At 43.5% G+C, this 27,781-nt stretch overlaps 1 protein-coding gene across 10 annotated transcripts in view; it reads left to right on the top strand.

Annotated features, from left to right (window-relative positions):
• The window catches only part of LDB2 (LIM domain binding 2), a 350,225-nt gene that overhangs the window by 288,923 nt on the left and 33,521 nt on the right, over positions 1–27,781 (top strand). For all 10 annotated transcript variants that reach the window (XM_066280916.1, XM_066280918.1, XM_066280921.1 and 7 more), the window contains exon 5: positions 1,433–1,516. In XM_066280916.1, coding sequence (XP_066137013.1) covers positions 1,433–1,516 — 84 coding nt within the window. The remainder of the gene's footprint in view (positions 1–1,432; positions 1,517–27,781) is intronic.

Below are 27,781 nucleotides of genomic sequence, written 5' to 3' on the forward strand. Positions count from 1 at the left end.
GCCGAAGGAGAGATGGGCTTTAGGATGAGACCCCATGGGTTTGAATCCCTGTTCTTATGCGACCATGGGCAAGTGACGTGACATCTCTGTGTTTCCAGTCCCTCATCTATAAAATCAGTACAGGAATAGAACCCACCTCGGAAGATTGGTTTAAGGACTAAGAGTCAATGTATCTAAAGAACACGGAATAGTGCCTGGCACATAGTAGGTCCTCTGCAAGCTCGGTGATTGGCCTGTAACAACAACAACCACGTCCTTCCATTTATGTGTTATTCTCCTAGCTTGCGACTACAGTGTAAGCTCCTTGAGGTCGAGCACGACTGCCTGATGCACTGCGGCATAGAACCCGCTCTTCCTGGCACGCAGGAGGGTCAGTGGGTACCTGCCGCATGCCCAGAGAGGAACCTTTATCAGAAATTGATATGAGAAGTGACACATTGTGTTGTCTCCTACATTTTTAAAAATTTTTATACGCAGAGCCAATTGGTTGCATCACTGTGAGGAAATTCCTCAGAAGAGAGTAAATTAAACTGATTTAGTATAACCTAGATTGTCTCATGAATGCAGACAGGGAGGCACAGGGATATTTACTTAAGCCTCCCCGTGTTTAGCACCACATTGCTCACACCAATTAAGAAAGAAGCAAGACAAACAGAAAAAAAAGAGCATCAACCAAGAGATTCACCTTAAAATAATATCCAGAAAGAACGTTCTTTTTTTTTTTTTCTAACGGAACAGAACTTTCTGGGTGGCCTATGGGACGTTCGTTACCTCCCTCTTTCAAACGTGACTAACACTCTAAGAAATGTAGTGCCCACCCTGGCAGTACTGCGGGGTGAAAATTGGTGAGGACATCTATTTCTAGCCTCGGCTTAATGGGGAGGGGTCTTTGCATTCTTAAGAACAAATATGTATTTTTATTTTGTACATATATCTATTATAGATCTATCTATGCCATGGCAGTGGCAAAGTTTTCACACATAGTTTTCAACCCCGTGCTATTACAAACAACACTAGCACAACGGGAAGCAAAGGCTTGTCCTAGAGCATGGCTCTCCCAAAGCAGAGGGCACACCCCCTCCAAGGATGGCAGAGACCTGGAGGTGTCCTGGCAGGTCTTGCTGACCCTCCAGCTGAAGACACTGGGCTTCTCACAGGGCCAGGGAAGTTGTTGCTGCCGAGGTCTGACAGTACAGCCAACTCCGTTTGGTTCTCCCTGGCCCTGGACCCCACACCATTGACCCACAGGACCCTGAGCATCGTATGCAACTGTCTTGAAATGTAAATTAAATTATCTACAGCAACCTGGCCCTTTGAGAAAAATCAACAGTGTCAAGGTTTCATTTCTTAGCATCTGTAACACAGTCTGAGACTTTCTTGACATCATCTTTCCTCAATAAAATATATAATTTCTACCCCCCCCCCCGTTTAGGCACAAGATCCTCAGGTCCTGGATCAGCTGTCCAAAAATATCACCAGGATGGGGCTCACAAATTTCACCCTCAACTACCTCAGGGTAAGACATGCAATGATTATATTTCCTGGTGAGTTTGAAAAGTCCTTTAGGCAGTGTTTTTCAACCAGTGTGCCATGAGACATGATCAGGTGTGAGTATACATACATTTAGAAACTATATTATTAACTATATGTATAATATGTACTGTGTTAGAGTGTCATTTTGTGTCGATTTGGTAGGTGGTGTGCCCCAGGATTTTGTAAATGTAAAAAATGTGCCGCGGCTCAAAAAAGGTTGAAAATCACTGTTTTAGAGGTATATGTGTCTGTTGAACCAAGGAGTTAAAATGAAGGAATAGAGCACAATCTATGTGTCTTATACCATGATGTGTGCGTGCGTGCGTGCGTGTGTGTGTGTGTGTGTGTGTGGTCAAAGGAGGAAGGAATTTAATTGACAAGCATTACACCTGGATTTTATCAGTGTTGAGTTCCCTCTGAACATTTGTATCACTCTGGAATTAATTACTCAGAGGCTAGCGATGTTTGTCATAAAGCGCCTTGGTACTCTGTCTCTGCTGGCTGTCTCAAGTTTCTAATGCTCTTGTGAAGTTCACGGCTGCGGCGTCTCCACCTGGGAACCAGTCACCCCTGAGGAGACTGTGTGTGCCCCCCAGAGAGGGTCCCTACAGAAATTCCAGCCAGTGCTGTAACAGAGATGTGTATTTTTAAGGCTTCCTAGGGACCCTTTGTGTGATGTTTAACAGATTTTCTGGTTTGAGTGTAAGTCAGTTTTTATTTTTAAAAACTAAGTGTTATGAATACTGTCTCTACCAACGTAACACTTATAGCTTCTGTATTTGGTCTAACCAGGTAACATATATCACGCCGTTTTTAGTGGAGTTGCACTTGTCACATTGTAGGTAAGGGATATGGTTTCTTTTATAAAGCCAGCATTGTCCTCCAGAATGAACCAGAAGGCAGTGGCCACAGTCCACATTCCTTTGCCTCTGGGTTGCTGGGTTCCTGTATTACCACTGTGTGGGGTTCACTTCTCCAGGGCCCCACCCTATCCTAAAGTTTGTGCTGTCGTTTCTTTATCCTTATGTGCTCTGCAGGCTACTCGATTTTGTTTTATATTCATGATCCCTTTCGTGTAGGTTGAAATACGGAAATGCACTGGCCAGACTTTCTCTTCTTTAAGTTAAGAGTGATTTTAATAAATGCTTACAAGTCACACCCTCGTTGTCATGGGTCAGGTGCTAAGCTAGATGCTGAAGACTCAAAAATCATAACACTGGTCTTCAAGAAACCCATTTGCTAGCTGTGTGACCCTGGACAAGTTACCTGACCTCTCTGAGCCTCCGTTTCCTGATGCGGGAAATGCGCTATGACACACCCTGGGGCTGGGTACTAGAGAGATAAGTACATCTGGTGGTCCCATCTGTTGGCTGCCGGCTGTACTTTTCTAAGGGTCACTGCGTAGAGTTGAGTTGTCCACTGGACTCCTCTGGGTACAGAGCTTATGGGAAGAGCCCCGGCAAGTCAACACACCCAGGAACCTAGTCCTTCCTTCATTGTCACCTTCATTTTGCTGAAGTGAAAGCCCTCTCTAACTCGAGGTTTGAAATTGCCATCATTTCATATTTCTCATCTGCAATTCTTATAGGTGAACATTTACTGTACGCAGTAACTTTCCATTAAGTGACTTTAAATAATAAGACTTTTAAATTGAAAAGAACATAAGTGATGTCTGTTTCATTTCATATCCCATAAAGATGATGGGGTGGGCAATGAAGAAATAACGTCCGTAAGCATTTAAAGGAAACCAGCGCAAACCTTCAGGATCCATGAGTGGACTGTGCTGTTTCAACGGTCTCGTCAGCACTAGAGGGGACGATCAGTCCTTGCACACTCGTCACATGTGTGCATGGACGACCCTGGCTTATACACTTGTCCACCTCTTTGAGGGTTTGGAGCAGTCTGATTTCGTTTTGATACTTTAAGTCAACCGTCGAACCTAGAGATACTTGGTGGCATCCACTAAGTGCCACACACAAAAGCAGGCTGTTTACAGACGCGGAGAAGGCTTCTCCCTTTCCCAAGGAGCTGAAGAGATTGTTACAAATAGGTCTGTCTGCAGTTCCCACTGTCCAGCCTCAGCAGGGGACTCAAGCCCAGAATTTCCCTCCTTTCCTGTTATCCGTGGGGGTGCCCTATCCTCCGGGGCCTCAGCGGATGACTTCAAGTGGACTGTCTGCAGTTCCCAGGGCACTGGGTGGTCACTCAGCCGCACCATGCCTTCTTCCCTTGGCCCTCGAGGTCCTCTTCTCTGGCCTCTGCTGCTCCTCAGCCTCGTGCAAAACCCCTTTTTCTACTCACACAGCACCCCAGGGCCACACAAACCCCCCGAGTCTGTCCTGCTTCATTTCCTGCATGCCTTGTACAATAATCACTGCCTGGAACACTGCTCCTACCCTTCTCTTCCATTCAGTCCCCCGGCTTCCCCCTTCTCCCCCTTTAGGACTCCTTAGTCCATCGCCTGCTCGGAGAATCTCTGCCTGTCCGCTGAGGCACCAACCCCTCCCTGGGCCCTGGGCCCATGCTTAGCTCTCGGTGGCGCCTGTATAAGAATTGTCACGCCTCTCGTCTGTCTCCTGCACTTGACCCAGAGCAACCTGAAGACAGTTCCATTACCTTGTATTTCTGGAGCCTCACAAGGCCTAGATCACAATAAACCCCAGTAAACTTCTCTTCAATGGATGGTTTGGTGGATAGAGTTTGGTTAATGGAAGATTAGATTTTAACCGAGACCAAAACAAACAAAATAACAAACAAAAATACAGTAGAACTACAAATTTCTTCATGGGTGATTATTTTTATCTATTATCTTTGGCCAAATTTTCTTGATGCTGGAATACATGAAGTTGTCTTATGCATTATGTTTATCATGACTTTAAAACCTCCTCTCCTGTATCGCAGCCAAAAGACATTTTCTTTGTGTTTCCTCTGTTTATCCATGCATATGCATGGAATCTGCATAAATGTAATCAGTATACATCCATTTTCTTAATCTTATTTGGTAAACACTCTTGCATGTTTCTGCATCGTCATCCTATTAGCCATGTATAACAGCTGAAAATATTCCAGTGTGCTGCTATGGCAGCATTTATTATTTAATCTTTATTTAATCTTTTCTCTAAATGTCGAGCGCTGAAGTAATGTTCAAATTGCTGCTCTTGTTAATATCATTCTTCTAAACACCTTCGCTATGGCCTGCTCCAGGTGGGATTCCTTGCAAGCAGAAGACTGAGTGATGAGGCCATGCTTTGTTTTTATTTAGTTTTTGTTTGTTTTGGGTTTTTTTGTTTTTGTTTTTAGCTGAGAGGAGGGGAAATAGTGAGGCAGACTCCCACTTGTGCCTTGACCAGGATCCACCTGGCAACCTCCTCTGGGGCTGATGCTCGAGTACTGAGCTATTTTTAGCACTTGGGGCTGATGCACTCCAATGACGCTATCCTCAGCACCTGGGACCATGCACAAACCACTGGCTGTGGGAGGGGAAGAGGGAGAGAAGGGAAGAGGGAAGTGGGAGAAGCAGATGGTCATTTCTCTTGTGTGCCTTGACTTGGAATCAAACCTGGGATGTCCTTATGCCCGGCCAATGCTCTAGCCACTAAGTCACCAGCCGGGGCTGAGCGATGAGGTCATGTTTTAAGGAAAATAACATGCTGTGGATTCAGAGAAATGTGGGTTCAAATCCAGACCCCCTTACTATCTACAGGGGACTTTGAGCAAATTGACTCCTTTCTCTGAAACACCCTTACCTTGTCTGAAAATTGGGAAGAGTAATGTTCCACAGGTTGACACACTTTATAAGATGAGAGGAGTTAGAATTTAGAAGAGCCTGGCACACAGAAGGAGCATACTAAATACTAGTCCCCTCCTGTGCTGGCTGAGAGCAGATCAGCGTTCAACTCTCACTTCAGCAACTTCTTAGGCAGTAGTGACCAATTGCCTGTATTTCTTGGAGCCCCCGTTGTTTGGCGGGTGAATGACTATGCACACTGTGAATGTAGTAAGTGCATCACGAGTGAAGGTTAAAATGATAATGCACGTGACAGGCACATTTAACTCTCAGTTATGGCACCAGAAAGCCAAGGCAGTCTCATCTCATTCATCGTCTCCTATGCCTTGGTCATAGCCTTGAATTCTTCACTGAGAGTCTGAAGCCATATGATAGATGAGAGAAAAGGAGAAGTCACTGGTGAATGAGACCTGCCGAGGAGGGTAGCAGGAAGGAGCCTGGGACCATGTGCATCCATCGGGCACTCTCTGCCAATATAAATGTTATTACAGATGTAGAGTCGTTATCGCTGGGGTGTTTGCAGTACTACCTATAAGCTTTGTGTTGTTGTTATTGTTAAATAAGTCTCACTCTTCAAATAAATAGTATCATCTATGGGGCTTGAAAGCATTTAGGTCTCACAGTAATTTTTTTTTGATCCTGTACCTTTGATTTCCCAAGTGAAGGAAGATTTTTGTTGTTGTTATTGTTATACTTTAAAGAACATTCACCCTAGCATATAGTTTCCACTGATAGCAAAGGAGCATAGTCCAATGCCTCAGAAAACTGGGCAGTTAGCTTTTGAAAATGACCCCCGACAGTGTGACACAGAGTGGCCTCCAGGAGAATGAGCGTGGCTGGAGTCAGCGTTTGGAATCCTGCCGAGATGTTTTTTTGTTTTTGTTTTTGTTTTTTTGTAATGTTTTGACTGCCAGCCAGGATATTTTCCTCAGTCTTATGCATGAGAAGGGATTACAATGCAACCCCTTTCCCGCCTAGATATTAAGCCTGAGAATGAAACTGGTATCCCTGCTCAGACATTGAGACAAACTGTACTTATTGACAGTCAGGAGGGGCTGGGATCTGAGCAGACCATTCACAGTGCACACATTCAGACGGATCGACAACAAACCCTTATTAGCACCGAGGTTCGGGGCAGGGAGGGGGGAGGGAGGCAAGGAGGCGCCTTACCAGCACATTTCCGGTGCGTCTCACAATGCCCGTGCACTATAGACCCTCAACAGGGTCGTGCGTGGGTCACTCCAGGTTTGCAAATGGTCTGTCACTAGTCTGTTAGGAGTCCAGAGAGTGAGAGTAAGAGCTCTAAAACTGCGACACAATCTGACATGGCCAGGACATCTGAGTTCACCCAGGCCACTCAGTAAACTCATCTCACTGATGAAAGTATAGGAACAGTTCAGGCATTATCAAACTCGCGTGGCATAAGGCCACCAGTCAAGGCCTGGAGAAGTACATGTCACAGAGAAGGTGACAAGCACTGGCAGAGGGCACTGTGACAGGAATCTGATTCAGGGATAAGCTCCAGTGTACCCAAGAACCATCGAAGGTCATAATCATCATCATAATACCATTAACTATTGAAGTTCTATATGTTCTCAATAAAAGGATGAGATAAGTATTGCTATCCCCGTTTGACAGAGAAATTATTATCATTGCTTAAGGTCACAAAGCTAGTCCAGGGGAGGGTGCTTTCCAGCGCAGGTCTGGCTATTCCCCACGCCCACTCCACCCTGCCCTGTTGGTGAGAACTGGCTGCTCCGTATGGGCCCATGCGGGTGACACAGTGTTTAAAAGTGAGGGCTTTGGGCCCTGGCCGGTTGGCTCAGTGGTAGAGCATCGGCCTGGCGTGTGGAAGTCCCGGGTTTGATTCCCAGCCAGGGCACACAGGAGAAGTGCCCATCTGCTTCTCCACCCCTCCCCCTCTCCTTCCTCTCTGTCTCTCTCTTCCCCTCCCGCAGCCAAGGCTCCATTGGAACAAAGTTTGCCCGGGTGCTGAGGATGGCTCTATGGCCTCTGCCTCAGGTGCTAAAATGGCTCTGGTTGCAACAGAGCGATGCCCCAGATGGGCAGAGCATCGCCCCCCGGTGGGCAAGCCGGGTGGATCCTGGTCGGGCGCATGCGGGAGTCTGTCTGATTGCCTCCCCGTTTCCAACTTCAGAAAAAATAAATAAATAAAATAAAAAAGTGAGGGCTTTGGCCTCTAAGACAGAGCTGTTGCAGCTCAGTCTGACCCTTCCCCCTTTTCCTCCTCCTCCCAGAAAGCCTTCATCTCAGAAGGGGCGGAGAACGGCTTCCAAGCCAAAGGAACGCTCCACACGTGGAACGAGTCAGGCTTGGAACCCCCGAAGGGTACTTTTAATTGCATCTGGAGTTGGAAAAGTAGTACATATGATGACATGACAAGGGAATTAAAACAGTTAACCCTTCAAGAAGTGAAATAACCGTAAAATACAAGCTGACATACTAGTGTCTAGAAAACAGTGGTTTCTAAAAGTCAAGCCAGAGGGAATAGCTATCAAAACATTAACAGAAGAAAAAAAATTATATATACAGATATATATGTACACACACACACACACACACACACACAAGCAAAAGCAGTATTTTAATGGAGCAGTTCTAGCTGGAAACAATCTTACAGCCACAGACTCTTCTAAAACTCTTAGCCTTTAAACTGCAAATGGCGCCTGCATTAAAGAAAGTCATTTCCCAGTCTCGAACAGTGGAGAGAGAGAAAGAGGTTGCTGTTTAATGAAATTCAAGGGATAAGGTAAGATGGGAAATTGGAAGTCTAGGGGGACAAAAAGCTGAGGGACCACAAAGCCAAGTACAAGGTGGAGCTCAGAGTCCATCTCCCGAGACACAGCCTCTCTCACTGTCTAGAATGGGAAAGAAAATGTGTATCAGGAAAATGCAGGGAAGGGGGTGAGGAGAGAGCTGCTTGGCATTAATTTAATCTCGTTTTCAATCACAGGCAGGGAAGTATCCTGAAATAGGACAAGCGGCTAGTTGGTGTCACTGCTTGGTTCCGAGGTTACAGACCTTTCTCTATGTCCAGTATCTGACTGCTCCCTAACTTCGCACAAATATCAGCTTGTTGCCCAAAGAAAACTAAAAAAAATGAAAACATCCTTTATTTATTGATTGGGGGTGGGGGAGAAGGGATGAGAGAGAAGAGGGGGAAAACATCAACTCATAGTAGTTGCTTTTCGTATATGCCTTGACCTGGCAAGCCCGGGGTTTTGAACTGGTGACCTCAGCATTCCAGGTGAATGCTTCATCCCCTGCGCCACCACAGGCCAGGCAGAGAACTAAATTGTTTTAAAGATAGTGACTGTTATTAGATTGCATGGCCTTGTCATCTGTTTTTGGCAGAGTCCGAAGAGCACAGTTGGTAAACAACAAACAAATATGTGAGAGGCGTGAAGGCAGACGGGGTTGAAGTCTCCGGTCTGGATGTACGCAGTGAGCTTGGAAGGGCTCTAAGTGTGCTCCACATTAAGAGAAAACAAGTCAACTCTAAACTGTCCACCGCGTCCTCCCAGAGAAGAAGGGAGGGCAATGACTGGGTATTGTTGAGTGCTTACGATAGTCAAGGCACAAACTTGGTTTTATTTCATCCTCACAAGTGTGGGAGAGAGGTGTTAATGATCTCTTTTTACAGAAGAAGAGACAGAGGCTCATCGAGTTCCTAGGACTCATCTAATGTCATTCGGGGGCACACGGCCAGGCCGGGACTAGATCACATGCTGGCCTGATCCATCACCACTGTCATGCTGCAGGAAGGGCAGCTCCTAATGAGAGCTGGGTCAGAGACTTGGATTAGGCCAGTGGTTTCCACGGTGACGACAACAGACAGTCGTCAACCTATGCAATGGATGGCGAGCACTGAACAAGGGTAATATGGTCAAATCCCTGATGGGGCTTGTCTCACAGTATCTCGCATCCCCGTTCATCCCTTTTCCGACATCCCAGGTCTCAAGGCCATGGTTCTTCTCCCAGATTTTTGTCTCTAGGCCACTTTTCCTAATGCTTACACCTGTACAAGGTATTTTCAAAACGTGGATCATGTCATGTCATTGCCCTGAGATGGACCTTAAAACCACCTGTTGAAAACCATTCGGAGAAAATCCTGCAAGGTCTGATGGGATCTGTCCTCTCAATTTCTTCTCATTGCTTCTTCAATACAGCAAGTTCCTCCCCATGGAAGGGCCTCTGTCCATGATGTAGCAGACCACTAATCTACTGGAGGACTCTGGGCAATTGTCTACCCTTTCAAGGGACTCAATTTTCTCATCAGTGAAATGGGAATGATTGTTGAGAGGATTTAATGAAATGATGCTCAAAAAGTGCTTAGAATAAAGTCTGGCATGTAGCAAATATTTATTTGCTATTTTAGCATCATTATCATCATCATCATCATCATCATCATCATCATCATCATCATCGTTGTCGTCGTGTTCTCCGTTACCTCCATTATCTGGAATAATCTGGCCAGATTTTTGGATGGCCAGTCACTATTATTCAGGTCTTAAGACACAATGCCTCCTACAAGAAGTCTTTCCTGGTCAGCCTATCTACAGTGACCTCGCCATCCCAGTAATTTCTGTGATGCCTCATTGCCTCCTATGTTATTTTCCTTGTGGCATTTTCATGGGTTGAAGTCTCTTGCCTGAGCACAGTTCACCCTCCGCTTTCCTTGCCTCGCACGCCTGCCGCTGGAGTGTAAGTGCTTTCAAAGCAGGGATCTTGTATCTTCCTCCCTATCTGCACTGAAGAGAGGGTCAATAATCTGAAGGCCACTCAACCTAAGATGTACTCTTTGAAAAGTTGGAAGTTTTAAAGAGCAAACCATTTTTAAAAACCCAGAATTCAAGTGCTGCCTGGGAACACTCGAGGACACTTACAGGAAGGCTGTTAACCATCCTTGACATCGTAGACTGAATGCCTGTCGCACTTTCCTCTGAGGATTTGATGTTCTACTTTGCAACTCGTTAGCAACCGTATCTGTGAGGGTAGGTGAGGAATGTCGTGAACTTTATAGAATAAATGTTCCTCATCAGTAAAAAAGGGAATATAAGTCTAAGGACTTATATTCAAGCATTCTAAAAAGAAGGAGTATGAAATAGAAATATTAACGAATATCACAAATAAAATGTTAATCCAACTCATGCCAGAAATGAGGAAACTGAAACCAAGAGGTTCTACAGTGGGATGGGGGCTGACCCAAGGCCACCACCTGTGAGGAGTGTTGGGTGGGTTCTAGTTTTCTTTTAGTCTTGGTGTGCCAGTTGTAGGGTTTATTCGCAGGCACTCAATGCACAAACAGTTACTGAGCACTTACTGTATACCTGGGTCTACCTCTGGTCTTTAACTAGGAGATTCCTTATTGATAATAAATATTCCTGGGCTCATGAGAATCTCACATATGTTGCCTCTGATCTTAAAAATGTTTTTTCTATGTTAGGCCCTGACTGGCTTGCTCAGTAGATAAAGTGTCATCCTGGCATGCTGAGGTCGCTGGTTCGATCCCCAGTCAGGGCACGTATGAGAAGTAACCAGTAATTGCACAGCTGAATGGAACAACTAAGTGGAGCAACAAGTTGATTTTTTTTTCCCTCTCTCTCTCTCTTTCTTTCTCTCTCTCTCTCTCAAATTAATGGGGGGAAAAATTTTAATGCATTTTTTTCTATGCTAATCATAGCATAAGACTGGCAGTCACTCCAAGAAGCCAGCTAGTCTCTCTCTTCTCGCCTTATTTTCCCAGTCTTTGTGAAATAAGGTCAGGATGGGCCAACTCCTCTCCATTTCATCCTGCACAGATGATCACAGAAGCTTTGCCCTAGAGCTACCCCGGAACACTGTACCAATGACTTATTGATGGAGATTTGGGTTGTTTCTAATCATTTTCTGCTATTAACAATGATGTGCAAGTATCTTTTCACATTTCATTTTGCACAGGCACAATTAAAAAACTAAGACTGTGGGAGAAAATCCTGAAAATAAAATTGTCTGTTTAAAAGACATGTCTGTGGTAATTGGGTCGATACTCTCAAGCTGTTCAACACAAAGGTGGCACCAAGTTTCACTTGCCCCATCCACGTATAAAACGACTATTTTCCACACTTTCAACAACTGCAGGTTATTGTATTTTTCTCTTTTTCAGTATTGCAGGTGAAAAATGGTATCTCTTTTTTTTTTCTTTTTTATAATAGGTATTTCTCTTATTATAGGACAGATTTATTATCTTCTCGTATAAAGCCATTTGCATTTTCAGTCTTATGAATTATTTGTTCATGTAATTTATTCATTTTCCTACTGGGCTGTTCTTTTCTCATAGATAGGCAAGGCTTTATTTTAAAAAAGCACATACTATGTTGTGATGTAATTAAAATGACAAGTTTGTATTTTTATTTTTTTAACCCTATAAGTTTGCTTTATCCTTTGAATGTATTTTGTTTTTGTTTCTGTGTGTATTAAATGAAGCATAGTTTCCTTAGTGTCTAATATTTCATGTTTCATATTTAGTATTAGTCCTTTTTGAGCTAATAATAATAAAAAATATATAATCTATATTATCAAATGCCACTTTTAAAATTAGGAAGATTTTAAAATGGTTAAATAATTAATCCACATGGAATTTGAGGGAATAAAGTGTGATAAGCCTATTTAATTACCCAGTTGTTCAAATACCATTTATTAATACATATTGTTCTCACCTATTTGAAATACCGCTTTAGCATATCCTAAATCACCTTCAGTATTTAAGTCTGTTTCTGGACTCCAATTCTTGTCTGGTAATTTGTCTTATATTTTTTACTCAATACCACAATTTAAAAATTAACTGTCTTTTTAATATACTTTAAAATCTAGAAGAATTGGTATCATATCATTCTTCTTTTAGGATTTTAAATTTTTCATTTTTTTCTTTTATAGTTTATAATTAGATTATCTAACTTAAAGATAAATTTATTGCTATCTCATTAAAATTCTTTTAAATTTACAAATTTTCATTTTGTGTATTGCTATCATTATGACATTTGGTCTTTTTATCCAAAATTTTGGCTAGCCTCTCCAATACTGAGGTTCTTTTTGTATCCTTTGTTAATATTTTTGAGGGTTTTACTATGTACGTAGTATGTCTGTCTGTCTTGTGTGTGCATGTGTGTATGTGGTTTTCCATACATAGATATGTACACAGTTACCATTACTTGATCATTTTGCACCTAGACAAACTATTTTTGTTTATAATTATAGATAGGGTCTTTCCTTCGGTTTAATAGTTTAATTGGTTTTGTTTATATTTATTTATATTATTGATTTTTCTATATTAATTTTGTTCCCAGGCACTTTAAAGAATCTTCTTAATATTTATAATAGTTTTTTTCCCCTTTAATTTATCCTCTTGAGTGTTCCAGTTAAGTTTTATTGTTTGCAAATAATAATGATTTTACCAAGTCCTTTTTTCAATTTTATTATTTTTTTCTTTTGTCTAATTATATTAGCTAGCACCATCAAAAGAGTGTTAAATAACAGTGAGGATACTTAATATCCTTATCTTGTGTCTGTCTGACTTTAATGGGCATGCTTCTAGATTTTTTCATTAAGCAGGATGATGGCTTATGATTATTCTCACGTTAAGGTAACATCAATCTATTCTTATTTTATTAAGAGCTATTTGAAATAACAAAAAATGGATTGAATTTGATCCAGTGTATTTCCGATGACCACAAAGATGCTATTATTTTTCACTTGTTATTATTAATAAGCATATTAATAAGAATAATTGATGCTTGTATGGAACAATTGATAGTCAAGACAGTAGTCTAAGTTCTTTATATCCACTAATTTCAGCCTTGCCCAATCTAGAACTCAGTGGTATTATTATTGTCATTCAAAACTTAAGAAGACTCACATTCACAGAGGCTGAGTAACTTGAACAAGTTCAAACAACAGTAAGTGACTGACCTGAGACTGGACCCAGACTGATTCCGGGAATAGAGACACTAGGCCAAGTTTCATCTTGAGAGATTTCTTAATGACCAACCAGCACTTCATTTCTGGACAAATCCTACTTGTTCAGTAGGTATCTATCTTCTTTTTATTGAGTCACAGATGCCATTTGCTCATATTCATTTGTAATTTTTGCATCAGTGTTAATCAGAAAATTTTAGCAAAAATCTTTTTCTGTGTTTGTCATTGATTTTTTTAAATAAATTTTTATTAATTTTAATGAGGTGACATCAATAAATCAGGGTACATATGTTCAAAGAAACATATCCAGGTTATCTTGTCATTCAATTATGTTGCATACCCATCACCCAAAGTCAGATTGTCCTCCGTCACCTTCTATCTAGTTTCTTTGTGCCCTTCCCCCTTCCCCTTCCCCTCTCCCTCCTTGTCTCCCCCTCCCCCAGTAACCACCACACTCTTGTCCATGTCTCTTAGCCTTGTTTTTGTGTCCCACCTATGTATGGAATCATGCAGTTCTTAGTTTTTTCTGATTTACTTATTTTACTCCATATAATGTTATTAAGATCCAACCATTGTTGAGTCTTATTGGTATCCTTGTCTCATGAACACTTTGGAAACACTTCTATTTTTTTGTTTTCTTTTATCAGAATAATTTAAATGGCACTGAAGTTATTTGTCTTTAAATGATTTTTTGAATTAGCCTATGAAACTTTGTTTATTAGGTCCCCTTGAAGCCATCTGGGTCTGGTTTTTGTTTTGTTTTTATGGAAAGGAGCTTCCTAAGAAAGTATCTTTATTCATTCTAGGCAATTGTTATATTTAGATGGCTCTGTTTTCAAAAAATTTTCTTTTACATTTTACTGAACTATGGTTGACATATATATAGCACTAGATATGTTTAAGGTATACTGCATAATGATTTGGCTTACCTATATAATGGAATGATTGCCTCAATGTGTTCAGATAACACCCATCATATCCATCACCTCATACAGATAAAAAATAAAGAAAAAAAATATCTTTTTCCTTGTAATGAGAACTGTTAGAATTTGCTCTCTTAACAACTTTCATATCCATCATCCGACAGTGTCAACTAGTCATCATGTTGGTCCTTGCACCTCCCTTACTTACGTATTTTATAACTGGAAGTTTGTACCTTTTGATCACCTTCATTTAATTCTCCCCACTCCCCACCCCCCATCTGACAGTGTCAACTATAGTTATCATGTTGGTCATTATACCCCCATACTTATATATAATATCTTATAACTGGAAGTTTGTGCCATTTGATCGCCTTCATTTAATTCTCCCTGCTCCCCCTCTCCCTCCCCCCCCCACCACCCCACCTCGGGTAACCATAAATCAATTCCTTTTTCTATAAGTTTGGTATGGTGTTTTTTTTTCCTTAGATTCCATAGATAAGTGAAATCACACAGTATTTGTCTTTCTCTGTCTGATTTACTTTACTTAACACAATGCCCATCAAGTCTATCCATTTTGCTGAAAGTGACAGAATTTTCTCTGCTTTATGGCTGATGATATCCATGTATACATATGAATATTTATCCACTTTACCCATTTGTTCACCCATGGACGCTGAGATAGACTCCACTCCATGTTGTTGGCTATTGTAAATAATGGCAAGAACATAGAGGTGCAAATATTTCTCCAGATGGTGTTTTTATTTTCTTCAATAGTCCCAGAAATGGGATTGCTAGATCATATAGTAGCTCCATTGTTAGTTCTTTGAAGTACCTGAATACTGTTTTCCCTCATGGCTGTAACAGTCTCTACCAATAGTGCACAAGGGTCCCCTTTTCTGAATATCTGGCAAGTAAAACCTTGAGCATCTTTATTAAGGATGAAGTCCAGGAAGAAAGAGGGAAGAGAAGAGAGCCCCAGGCCAAACTCTAATGCTGCCAGAGTGCTAATTCTTGGACAATCCTATCATTTAAGTGTCTGGTTAATTTTGCTACCCGCTGGAATTCCTTGTCAGAGATTCACAAAGGATAATCTGGAGAGTCTCCAAAGGAACGGCTCTGACTTGGGGACTTTGAGGACTCAGTAGGTATGTCTCCTTAAGGAGACATGTGGTGTCCAAGGTCAGATCCAAAGGGATGTTACTGCCTTCTGGTCTTTCTGTTATGCTATTTTAGAATCTCTGAGAGGTTGTCTTTAAATGTTTTTAATAACACTGTATTTTTTAATTTGGAACATGTACCCAAGGAGCCTTTTGAAATGTGACATATAGGTTTTTAATACAAAAGTGTTCTCATGTTCAGAGGCACATATACCCATATACACAAGCCAAAGCCTGGAATCCTAAGGGAGATTTGCCTGCTTATGAAAATTGTACAAATTCTTAATAGAAGGGAAGTGTTTACACAGCTTTAATATGACTCTATGGAATAATCTCTTCATATAATGATATTAGCACATGGAGTTACTTTTTAAAAAAATCTATTCAATAAAGATTAACTCAGATTTTCTGTACATAGTTTTCCAGAAAGTCTAGAATCTGCCTTTCCCCAAATCTGAATCTCAGTGTTATGTTATTTCTTCCTTCTTAAAAATGTTTGACAGGCTAACTTTATTAAGTTTAACTATAAATTGGTAAGGAGACCCCTCATTTAAATAAAAAATTATAACCATGTTTTCTATAACTATATTTACATGTAGTTGATTTGACTATTAACTACATATGTTCACTTGGGTTGTCTATTACTAGAGGTCTTTCACCCCTCTGAAAACCATTATTTCCTTATTAATTTCCCAACGGCCTTAGGCAGTGTCTAGCTGTGGCAATGACTATGTGAATAAACAGTTTTTATTGTCCATAGTTTTATGATGGAGAAAAATACTGTTGATATACTTAAAATGCTGATTATTAGATAAAGTCAAAAGGGTAGTCATTAGCTTTGATAACACACAAAACAACTCCTTATTGAGTGCCCACTCTATTCCAAAGCCTGGAGATTGTAAAAATGAAGATGTTTTGTTTGTTGTCACCAAGCTTAGCAGTACATAATGATCAAATATGCTGAGTACTTATTATGTGCCAGGCATTCATTCTTTCTTGTTCCAAATGATTCTAGGATGCTTACAATGTCCCAGGCACAGTGCAAGACCCTGAAATATAAGAGTGAGCAAGAACAGTTACATTCCTGTTCTCATGTGCTGATGAATAGAGAGGTATTTACCAAGTAATCACATACAAATGTGTGTAGAATTCCTAACTAGCTAAATTCTATCTTGGAAAGAAACATGATTTTATGAGTGAATATTTTAAAGAAAATTCACCAATCTGAGGGAAGTCATCAGAAGGCTTTCCTGAGAAGGTGATGCTTGGACCAAGTTTTAAGAATGAATTGGTTATAATTTAGGTGGAGCAGTCAACGTGCATTGTAGACTCTAGGGTCAATCCTGGCAAAGGCTCCTTGGCAGGAAGAGGAATAAGGCCGGTGTTGGAGAGCAGAGTGAGATGGAGAGTGATGTGAAATTAGATTAGGGAGGAGAGAATGGTGGGATGGAAGTGGTTGGTGGCCAATGACACTGAGCCTATAAGCCACGTTTTAGACAGACCTGATGGTAAAGGAGGAAACTGTAATCTACGCAACTGTTTATGCATCAGGAGTGTTGTCACAAAACAGTACTCCGACCGTTCCTTGTACTCAGCAGGGAAAACATTCCATTGGAGGATCAGAGAAAGCTTTGTGGTAGAGAGACATTCAAGAAGGTGTTTGAAAAATAAATAGTCACTTGGTAGTCAAGAACGGAGAAATGGCCCATCCAGGTGGAGGGAACAGAAATGCAAAGACCTGGTGCTGCAGTCTGCACAAGGTCATGTGTTGAAATCCTAACCCCCGATGGTAATGTATTCATAGGTGGGACTTTTGGTCATGAGGTGTTTAAGTCATGAGGGTGGAGCTATAATGAGTGAGATTCGTGTCTTATAAAAGAGGTCCCAAGTGGTCCTTAGCCCCCGCCATCATGTAAGGACATAGCAAGAAGTCAGCAGTGTGCAGTCCAGAAGATAGCCCTCAACAAAACACACTGGCACCCTCTCCGTGGGTCTCCAGCCTCCAGAACCATGAGAAAGAAATCGCAGTTGACACCCAGTCCGTGGCATTTGGTATACAACAGTCTGAATGGACTAAGGCACCAGGAAACATAAAATAACATGATATATTCAGAAGGCACAAAATACTTGGGTGTCGTTAGTCGGCATGCAGTGTGTGTGTATGTGATGTGTATGTATGTGAATGTGTGTGTATACACATGTGTGTACACATACACATGTGCAGGGGGAGCTGGGTGTTTTGCTATTGCTGAACATTTGAGATAGTTTCCAATTTTACTGCTATTACAAACTGTGCTGCTATGAATATTGTTGCATAAGTTTCCTTGTTTATGTTGTACAATTCCTCAAGGGCATATACCGGGGAGTAAAATTGTTGATGAAATACCACGTGCATCTGAAGCTTTCTTTTTCATAAGAGCTGTACCAATTTACTGCCCACCAGTGCATGAGACTGCCCATGACTCCTTCTTTATCAACAGTTGGTATTGGAATTTTCACCAATTTTACTAATATAAAATGATTTTTTTATTGTTGTTTCTCTTCCCTCTTCATACTGCAGTGGTTCCTTTTCTTCTGGTACACCAATATCTTTTACCAGTACATGAGAAGAAAATCTCTTGGAAATACAAAATCATACCTAACTTTTATAAGGGAAATGTGCCCTCCATCTGCACCTGAGAGCTCATTTACTCGTTCATTCAACAGACATTGCCAATTTGGCTGAGAGTACAAGAATGAATAAATAAGACATACTTCTTGTTAACCAGGAATTCATGGTCTTGGGCAAAAGGCAGACATGCAAAACAAATAAGAAGAGATGATTAACACATTGATACTTTATTATGAGTAGAGAAGGAAATTGCAGAAGAGAGGTAGATTAATTATATCAGAGGCTTAATGAGGCTTCTGCAGAAGTGATATTCCAGCAGAATTTGAGATAAATAGCATTGAATGAATATTATCCCTTGAAGTAAGTATTATCTTTCCATCCGACACATGAAGAGAATGAGACCCAGAGAGTTTAGCACAAACTTGGGTAAGTAAATGGTGGAGGAAGGAACTGAAGCTAGACCTTTGGCTCTAACACCACTACACACCCAAAGACACCACATTGTTTAAGAAATATCAAATCTCGCCTGACCTGTGGTGGTGCAGTGGATAAAGCGTCAACCTGGAATGCTGAGGTTGCCGGTTCAAAACCCTGGGCTTTCCTGGTCAAGGCACATATGGGAGTTGATGCTTCCTGCTCCTCCCTCCCCCTTTTCTCTCTCTCTCTCTCTCTCTCTCTCTCTCTCTCTCTCATTCTCTCCTCTCTAAAAAAAAAATTAATAAAAGTAAAAAAAAATTAATAAAAAAAAAAGAAATATCAAATCTCAATTGGTACCAAAATCCTGCGGATGCAGGTTGTATAAGCTCTGAAAAGGGCAAAGCGTGTGACTCACACACAAGGTGACTCACCCAGGTCCTTGGTTTGACTTATGCATCATCTGAATTTTCAGTTGGCTTCAGCTCCTCCGCCATTAATTTCCTGCTGCCTGTCAGCAGAATATTTTGTGATTGTTATAGAAAGGGACTGCTTTGTCAGCGTAGAGTGCCACATTTCTACTTCAGATCTCAGCTTAATAGCACTGAGACCGCGAGGGAGTAACTTTTCCAATGCTTTCTTGGGGTTGGTCGTAAAGAACACTGTAGACCATCCAAAGAATCTGGGCTTCTTACTGTGGGTGACGTTGAAGGACTTTCAGCAGAGGAGTGGCACAGTCTGCCTCAGTTTGAGCAGGGAGGCTGGCTGCTAGGTTGGGAATAAGCAGGAGGTCGACAAGGGTGGAAACAGGACGACCGGTCAGGAAGCTGTTGCAAAAATCCAGACAAAAGTTGATGGAGCTTGACCAGGGTGATAGTGTGGAGATGACTCTCTGCTTCTAATTTAAAGGATACGTCTGCGGTGTTTCCCGATAAACTGCGCATGAACTTGAAGACGGAGACGAGTCCCTTCTTATTTCCATTACTTACTCCTCAGAAAGTCGCCGAAGGACCGGTGAGGGCAGTCTGGTTAGGAGCAGACACCTGATACAGTTACAAGTCCTCTCCCGTGGGAGATGCCTGCTTTGCCTTCCCCATCCATTTGTCACAACGAACATGAAAACCACTGAGCTCCTTAGAAGCTGAGGACTGAGCATTTAGGCAAAACTAGAAAAAAACTTCGAAAAGACAGTGAGGTTGCAAGATGCTCTTAGCAATGGGATTCCTCATTGGATATGGAGCAAAAGCTCTAACAAGAAAACGGCAGGTAGTGATTCCTGCATCGGGTCTGGATCACGGCTAAATGAAATTGGGTCCAGGACCCACAGAGGCCTCCGGACTCTGACACCTCCCGATCGCACAGGATGCCATGCTTCTGTCTTCTTCGTGCGCTTCCGGGCACAGGGTTTTGGGTCTTGCTCTATGCCCATAATCTTCTAGGAATTCTATTCCTTGCCCTTAAATCTGCATAGCGTCACATCGCTGCCACGAGCATGCTTTGCTGTGTTCTCTGGGGGGGGGGGGTTCACTCTGCACAGAATCAGCCAGGTGACTAGAGGGTGTTGTGCCGTGTAGGAATCTAAATAGTGAGTGACTATTACATTTCCCCTAAGACTCTCAGCTAATTCTTAAAACAGAGTATTCCAAGGCCAAGATCCATTTTTTTTTTTTCAAGCCTTCGCTGACATTCACCAGCCAGAGAGGTATGCAAAGGCTGCTAAACAACTGATTATTCGTTCCACAGGAACTCCCGGATCCCCGTCAGACACAGGCAGCGTCCGTCCCAGTGTTCGAGATGCAGTGGGAATAAAACACGTCCCGCTCTCCGAGAGCGGGCTGGTGCCGCGGGGCAGCAGGTTAACACAGAGATCGCTCCGCCTGCACCCGGGGTCTCAGGGAGTGCGGAGGGCTGCGCAGGGGTTGCGTGCAACCCAGGAAAGGGGGAAAGTGGGCGGCCTGGGAAAGACCGAGGGGAAAGGAAGAGCATTTCAGGGCAGGGAAATGGATTTGGGTTCAGAAGCCGTGGACTAATCTTACTGAACCACCTGGAAGAAAGTGGGCTGAATGCGAGTCATGTGGTCAGCGCGGCAGGTGGGCTTCCGGCCTGCTGAACAGATGGGCACAGAGACGCTCTTCGGGGCCATCTGGTCAGTACATGTGTTTTCCTCCCGGGCGGAGGAGGAAGCCTTGCTGACCCCCCGTTTCGGTAAGACAACAAAAACCAAACAAACAAACAAAAAACCCAGGAAGGTTCCAGATGTTTTTCAAGTTGTATTCATTTAAAAATAAACAAAGAACACTTTCCGTGTGCTGGGCAGCGATCTCAGCACTTTACAAATTGCAATTAATGTGAGCCTCATAACGCCTGTCGAGGTTAGCGCTATTGTCACCCTGTATGACAGGTGAGAAACTGAGGCAACACAATAGAAAGCGTGTCCTGGGTGACTCAATAAGCCCGTGTCCGAGCAAGGGTTAAAGCCCAAGCACGCAGGCTCCGGAGCCAGGGACCGCTAACTCGTGCCTCTGGCTGCTGCTTCTGGAAAGAGGGTGCAGTTGGGGGGCATCGTTATTCCCTGAATAATGATGGAGGTCCCACCTCTCCAGCTTCAGCCTCAGAGTGAACACAAAACAGGCAGGAGGAGCCCTGCGAGGGAGATGTGTCTAGAGGGGGAAGTGTCTGTAAAACATTTAGGCAGGTGATGAGGTTCAGAACTTCTAAACCTCAGGAGCACAGTCTGGGCTGGAGCTGAGGAATTAAGTTCTTAGGTTAAGGGTGGCCGCTACGGTCTCATTGTGAGTTGAATGTATTCGTTTCCTAAAGCTGCTGTAACAAATGACAGGAAACTGGAAGGCTTAAACCACGTGGGACATGAGACCTCTACCTCTGAATCACCAATGCCTCCTGGAAGGCTTAAACTAACAGAAACTTACTCTCTCAAGGTTCTGAAGGCCAAAAGTCTCAAATGAAAGAGTCAATAAGCCATACTCCCTCCAGAGTCTCTAGGGAATAACCCTTCCTCCTCTCGGTGGTCCCGGTATTCCTGTGCTTGGGGCCACATCACTCACCTCTGTCTCCATGTTTATGTGACTGTTTCCCACTTGAGTGTCTCTGTATCTTCCCCTTTCTCTATGAGAACATTTACTCTTGAGTTTAAGATCCACCCTAAATTCAGTGTAGCGGCATCTTTAGATCTTTAACTTAATTCCATCTGCAGAGACCCTATTTTCCAATGGTTTACATACCCAGATTCCTGGGGCTAGGACTTCGCTAGATGTCTTTGGGTTAAACCACTGTGTAACCCACTACAGTGGAGGAGCTTGTCCTGGGAAGGTCTTGAGCGAGGAGGAGGCATGTGGACTTGGGGCACGATAATGGATGGGCAGTAAAATTTGGGGAGACAAATGAAAAACCCTGAGAGGAGACCAAAGAAAAGGCAAAGCAGTGAAGAGAAAAACCCAGAAACCCAAGGAGAGTGTATTCTATATCAAAAGAATGTCATGGGTCTGCCTCCGTGTCCAGTGTTGCTGAGGAATGTGGGACACAACTGTGAGTGGGCAGAGAGGAGGTGGAAGGTGACCTTGGCCAGAATAGTTTGGGGTTTTTGTTTTTGTTTTTCCAGTCTGGCAGTGCCGATGGGAAAAGGGAGAAGCTTGAAGCTATAGTCCCTTGGGAGCCAGTGTTGTCACCTCACTGGCACGCTGCTAAATGGCATTGTACACATTAGCAGCCAAGAGAAACCAGATGAGGAGACTCCGACCCTCTTACCCTCCCTTATCCTCCCCTGCACACTTAAGAGCATATTTGACATTAGCCCTCTCTCATACAATAGACTGAAGTGCAGATAAATGAACGATCTTGTCTACAGAGGTAATTATTTGAGATGACAATATTTTGACTTTTTATTTCCTTTAAATTAGTTTCACATGGTAGGGGGCCACTTCCCATTTTAGAATTTGTTCGGAAGCTCTTTCAATTGTGTCTTCAGACATAGATACCCAATGCTCCTAAATTGTCAAAACTCAGCTGTTTCTCATAGCATTAAACGACGTCTCTTATGTTGTGAGTTTCACTAGCGTCACTAGTGAAGAACCCCCAGTGCCTCAGAGCTGATCCCGAGTAGAGTTTGGATGCTTAAAAATATTACTTTCTTTTTTTATCTGCTAGTCTAAAATAAGAATGTAACTTTCTTACAGTTGCTGGAGTTCATTTCAGTTAAATCTTAATGAGGAAAAATGAGACAAATGGGTCCATGAGCATTACCTCGCAGACCTTCTAATTTTTATAAATTCACTGGCAAAGTTGGGCTTACCTTGTTGCCATTATTTCATTGGGCTCTTGAAAATTTCAGCCGAATTGCACGCGGCGGGTGCCAGGGGCAGTAATCTGCTTCGGGGCCTAACTCTTGTAGTCACGTTATCCATCTAAATCTATAATCGGAGAGGGGGCATGTTAGAGAGGTGAAAAGTATCATTTGTCACAGCATTCTTGCGGAAAGATGGCTGGGATTTGGGGAATAAGGCAGTAGGAGCAGTTTTTCTTCTCATTAGCTGCCTTATTTGTAACTGCAGGGGCTGTCAGAAGCAGGAATTTAATAACCTTCAAGTTTTTCTGTATTAACATAAAAAAAAAAAGATTGCATGAAATTTTGGCAAATCATTGCCCCCGTGAGGGTATCGGAAATACTTTTGCTGGTGAATACAGAATAACCTTTCTTTGGGGAGCTCTCGGTTGAATTAAATATATCATTGCAGTGGCTTCATCTAGAATGAGACGTTTATGCTGATTGTGGACACGGTGATGATTCTGAAGCTTCACCAGCAGTGCCTTTTCAAGTCTCCATGGGTAGAAGTTGGAAGGAAAGTACCAACAGTGCTATTAATGGAATAACAGAGTGCAAGGGATGCATTTTGTAGTCAGATGCGATTGTCCCTTTATCGGCTGTGTTTTCACATGCGTTGGGGGCGGCATCAGGAGGTAACCGGAAGTCCTCAGTTCTCTGAAGAGGACCAGGAAATATCTAGCCTGCAGGATCTCAGACTAACCAGGCCAGAAGGGAAGGAGGGAGGGAGGGAGAAGTAAAATTGGTAATCCTTTTCTTTAATACAGCTCGTGCTTCTTTCTGAAACATTTTTTCTCTTGATTTACATTTCCTGTTTTTTCTCCTCCGGCATTGGCCGCCCGTTCTCAATCTCCTGCCCCAGGACTTTGCTTGTATTTCTTCTTGTCCCTTTCTGTACCTATTTCCTAGGAGGTCTTCTTCAGTCCCGTGGCTTCCCATCCAGTCTCTAGCCTGACAACTCTTTAATTCGTGTTTCCTGTTCCCCCTTCTGTGAACACCGGCCCCGTGGATCTATCTCACCGTCTGCCCAGCACTTCCACACGGAGTCTAGCAGATGCGTCAGCCTCTTCCTGTCCATCACCGATGCCCCTCCCCACCCACCTTCAGACCAAGACCGCGCGCATTTCTCTAACTCCCTCCCTTTGCGCACGGCCCCCATCGCTCTGTTGGGAAACCCCCTGGTTCATCTCCAGACTTGAATCTGATGATGCTCGGCCTGCCCTGCAGCCGAACCCAACCAACTTCTCTCTCTCTTTCCACTCAGTCTGTTCTCTACCCAGGAGCCAGATTTATCGTCTGAAGCTCAAATGGGACAGTGTTCCAACACCTCTGCTCAAAACTCTCAAATGCTCCCTCCTCTCCGAACAAACGGGGGCTGGATTGCAGCCGTCCCCACAATCTGCTCGTCCCCACCGCTCTCCTCCTCCCTCCACCCAGCATCTTCCTCGAGGCCACCGAGCATGCTCCCTGCCGCAGGCCTGGGACTTGCAGTTCCCCTTCCTTGGCTGCTTTTCTCCAGGGTGTTTGGAGGTTCTCTCCTTTCCAGTCTTTTCTCCAGTTACCCCGTCGAATAAGTCCTCCCACTCCCCTCTGAGAAACGGCCAGCATGTACCCACCCGCATGCGTCTCCCCGGGGCCTTCTGCTTCCCTCGTGGAGCTGAACATTCCTGACCCTCTCAGGTTTGTTTGATGCTTATTGTTTATCTCTGCCCGCTGGAACATAAGACTGAGGAGAGCAGGGTTTAATCTTTGTGCACTGTTGTGTCTCCACAGTCGAGCACAATGGCTGATATAGAATGAGTGCCGAGTCATTAGTAGGAGGGGGAAAAAAAGGAATGATGGAGAGAAACGAAGAGAGAGAAAAGCTGTATTGAAAATTGCCTAAAGCCCTGGCCGGTTGGCTCAGCGGTAGAGCCTCGGCCTAGCGTGCGGAGGACCCGGGTTCGATTCCCGGCCAGGGCACACAGGAGAAGCGCCCATTTGCTTCTCCACCCCTCCGCTGCGCCTTCCTCTCTGTCTCTCTCTTCCCCTCCCGCAGCCAAGGCTCCATTGGAGCAAAAATGGCCCGGGCGCTGGGGATGGCTCTGTGGCCTCTGCCTCAGGCGCTACAGTGGCTCTGGTCGCAACATGGCGACGCCCAGGATGGGCAGAGCATCGCCCCCTGGTGGGCAGAGCGTCGCCCCTGGTGGGCGTGCCGGGTGGATCCCGGTCGGGCGCATGCGGGAGTCTATCTCTCCCTGTTTCCAGCTTCAGAAAAATGCAAAAAAAAAAAAAAAAAAAGAAAGAAAGAAAGAAAGAAAAGAAAATTGCCTAAACATCAGTAACAAGGATAAACGAATGTGAAAGATGCTGTTTTTGGAGTTCAACCCTTGATTGTCATGTCCAAAAGGGCCCCTCCAAGGGCCACCCTGCACACTGAGAAAGACCCCGAGCCCAGGGTATGGATTATAAGGGCAGCCATCCTCTAGCCGCCGCCTCTCACGCCCTTTCTCAGTCTGTGACAGTCATCACTCCAGCCTTCCTCAAACAGATCAAACCCTTCGTTCCCTCCAGCCTACTTGGAAGGCTCTTGTCCACATCATGACATGGTGGAGTCCTTCTCAAATGCCATCTCTGAAGACTTTTACCAACTCTCTGACCCCTTCTCTGTCACCTGACTTTATTATCTTCATGGGGTTCACCGTATCCAAAATGCCTTATTTCTTCACTTTTCTACTTTCCCCTTTAGATGATGAGCTTTGTTTGGGCAGAGGCCTTCTCTCTCTGCGCTCCTCAGTGTTGTATTCCAATGTCTCCATCTTTGCCTGGTGTGCAGTAAGTGTTCTGTCGTTATTTTCTTAGTGGATGAGTCAATGAGACTGCCTTCTAGGACACTGGCCTTCTTTGTGTTCTCCTGTTCTCTCTTGATGTCATCACAGACGATGAAAGGGACGTGCTGCTCTGTTCATGGCAGTGAGCTGGGCACTTGGGACACAGATAAAATGACCACAGTTCTTACCAGAAAGTGCTCCTGGAAGTAGTAAAGACTGAGGTATAAAATATGTAGAAAAGGGCCCTGGCCGGTTGGCTCAGCGGTAGAGCGTCGGCCTGGCGTGAGGGGGACCCGGGTTCGATTCCCAGCCAGGGCACATAGGAGAAGCACCCATTTGCTTCTCCACCACCACCCCCTCCTTCCTCTCTGTCTCTCTCTTCCCCTCCCGCAGCCGAGGCTCCATTGGAGCAAAGATGGCCCGGGCGCTGGGGATGGCTCCTTGGCCTCTGCCCCAGGCTCTAGAGTGGCTCTGGTCATGGCAGAGCGACGCCCCGGAGGGGCGGAGCGTCGCCCCTGGTGGGCGTGCCGGGTGGATCCCGGTCGGGCACATGCGGGAGCCTGTCTGTCTCTCCCCATTTCCAGCTTCAGAAAAATACAAAAAAAAAAAATATGTAGAAAAGGAAACACCCCCCAGAAAACCTAATGAGCTGAGTCTTCGTTCCTTTGGACAAAAGCTTTCGAATAGAGGCTCCCATGCCATCATGGAGCAGCAGTTCTCAACTCCTCTGCATCCCCCAGCTGGTAGCCAAATACCCATTGGCAAAAGGGTGTCATTTGCCTTCTTCTATGTTATATATCAGGTGAGATTTAAAGCCACCCTTGTTACATCCTTCTCTTCCATCGGATTCTGCTACGCTTCCTTACAGAGGTGAGGGGTGAGGTGTAACTGCTGTGCTAGGAGTTGTAAATATCACACAGACGTTCTTGTCTGCAGCTCAGCCTTTGCCCAGATGTCCCAGGATGAGTGACACATGCTTGACTGTCATCCATCATGTCTATCAGAAAAGAGGAAAGAAAGATTCAGGAACCCCAAGTGTGGTGATCACCTGGATTTCACCGATTCTTTGCCTCACACGTAACTATACAAATATTCAGGTTCTACTGTGTGGGAAGCACAGTTTAATGTTTAACAGATCATCATTATTTTAATCACATCTCATGCTACTGATTTGGTGGACCTCAGTATTTTTTTATTTATAGCTTACCCAGCCTCTCAGATAATAAGGTACTTCTCTCTAAACCTTTGTATTTTCTTAATTTGGAGTAAAGGTGTAAAAGATTCCTAAGGCTGAAAAATCTCGTCAAAGAATCATCTGACATCAAATGATGCTATTACCCAAATCAGGAAAACTGCCTTGAGACTCTAAAAGTGTCCCAAGCAAAGTGGTTCTTTCTCCTAGATCCTTATTCCGTGTAATTCAGGCCAATGCACATTTTTTTATACCAAGTTCTTCCTGTGAAATAATTTCTTCATCCAAGTAACTGCCACATCTCTGCTCTCAAGGAACTTACAATCGAGTCAGAAAGGAGGAAACTGTCTATTAATAATTCAAGAAGGGTATATATACCCCGGGAACCTAAGTGGTCCGGTGAGGCTGAAAATGCAAATTGGGGAATAAAATACAAAAACAGGTGCTTTCCTGAATATCTTACACGCTGGGCTCAGTGATTCAGACATTATCGGTTAAAGCAGTGGATTTTTTTTTAGACTTTTGAGCAGAAAAGAGTACTAGCGTCAGCTGTTCTTCAGGAATATAGGATTAGCCACACCATGTTTCCAATGGTGTTTCCTGAAATACTTCTATTCTTCCATATTTCCCACAAGGCATGTGTCATTTTGAGATAAAGACTGAGAGAAAGAAAGGAAGAGATGCCAGTATATTGAAAAATATTGTAGTTCTCCTAGTCTATGCTGAAGTAAATGTAAGATCCAAAATTACACTTGGCTTAACCCAAAGAGGACTTGTTTATTGTTTTGAAAGTCCAGTTTGGGTTGGCCAGCCTACTCCATCTAGAAGCTGTACCTTTTGGAAAACAGGATGTCCAAGGTTGCTGTGTCAGGGCAAAAACAATTAAGAAAAAGCAATTGGCTACTTTAGTCTGAGTGACACCTCATTGTCATTTCCAGTCCATTGGCCAGAGCAAGTCATGTGACTTCAATGAGAGCACGTGGCTGTTTGGTGAACGCCAACTCTGCCAGAGTAATGGTGGTCAGGCTTTAGTGAATCGGA

The sequence above is a fragment of the Saccopteryx bilineata genome, chromosome 5, assembly GCF_036850765.1.
Source record: "Saccopteryx bilineata isolate mSacBil1 chromosome 5, mSacBil1_pri_phased_curated, whole genome shotgun sequence".
Taxonomy (NCBI): domain Eukaryota; kingdom Metazoa; phylum Chordata; class Mammalia; order Chiroptera; family Emballonuridae; genus Saccopteryx; species Saccopteryx bilineata.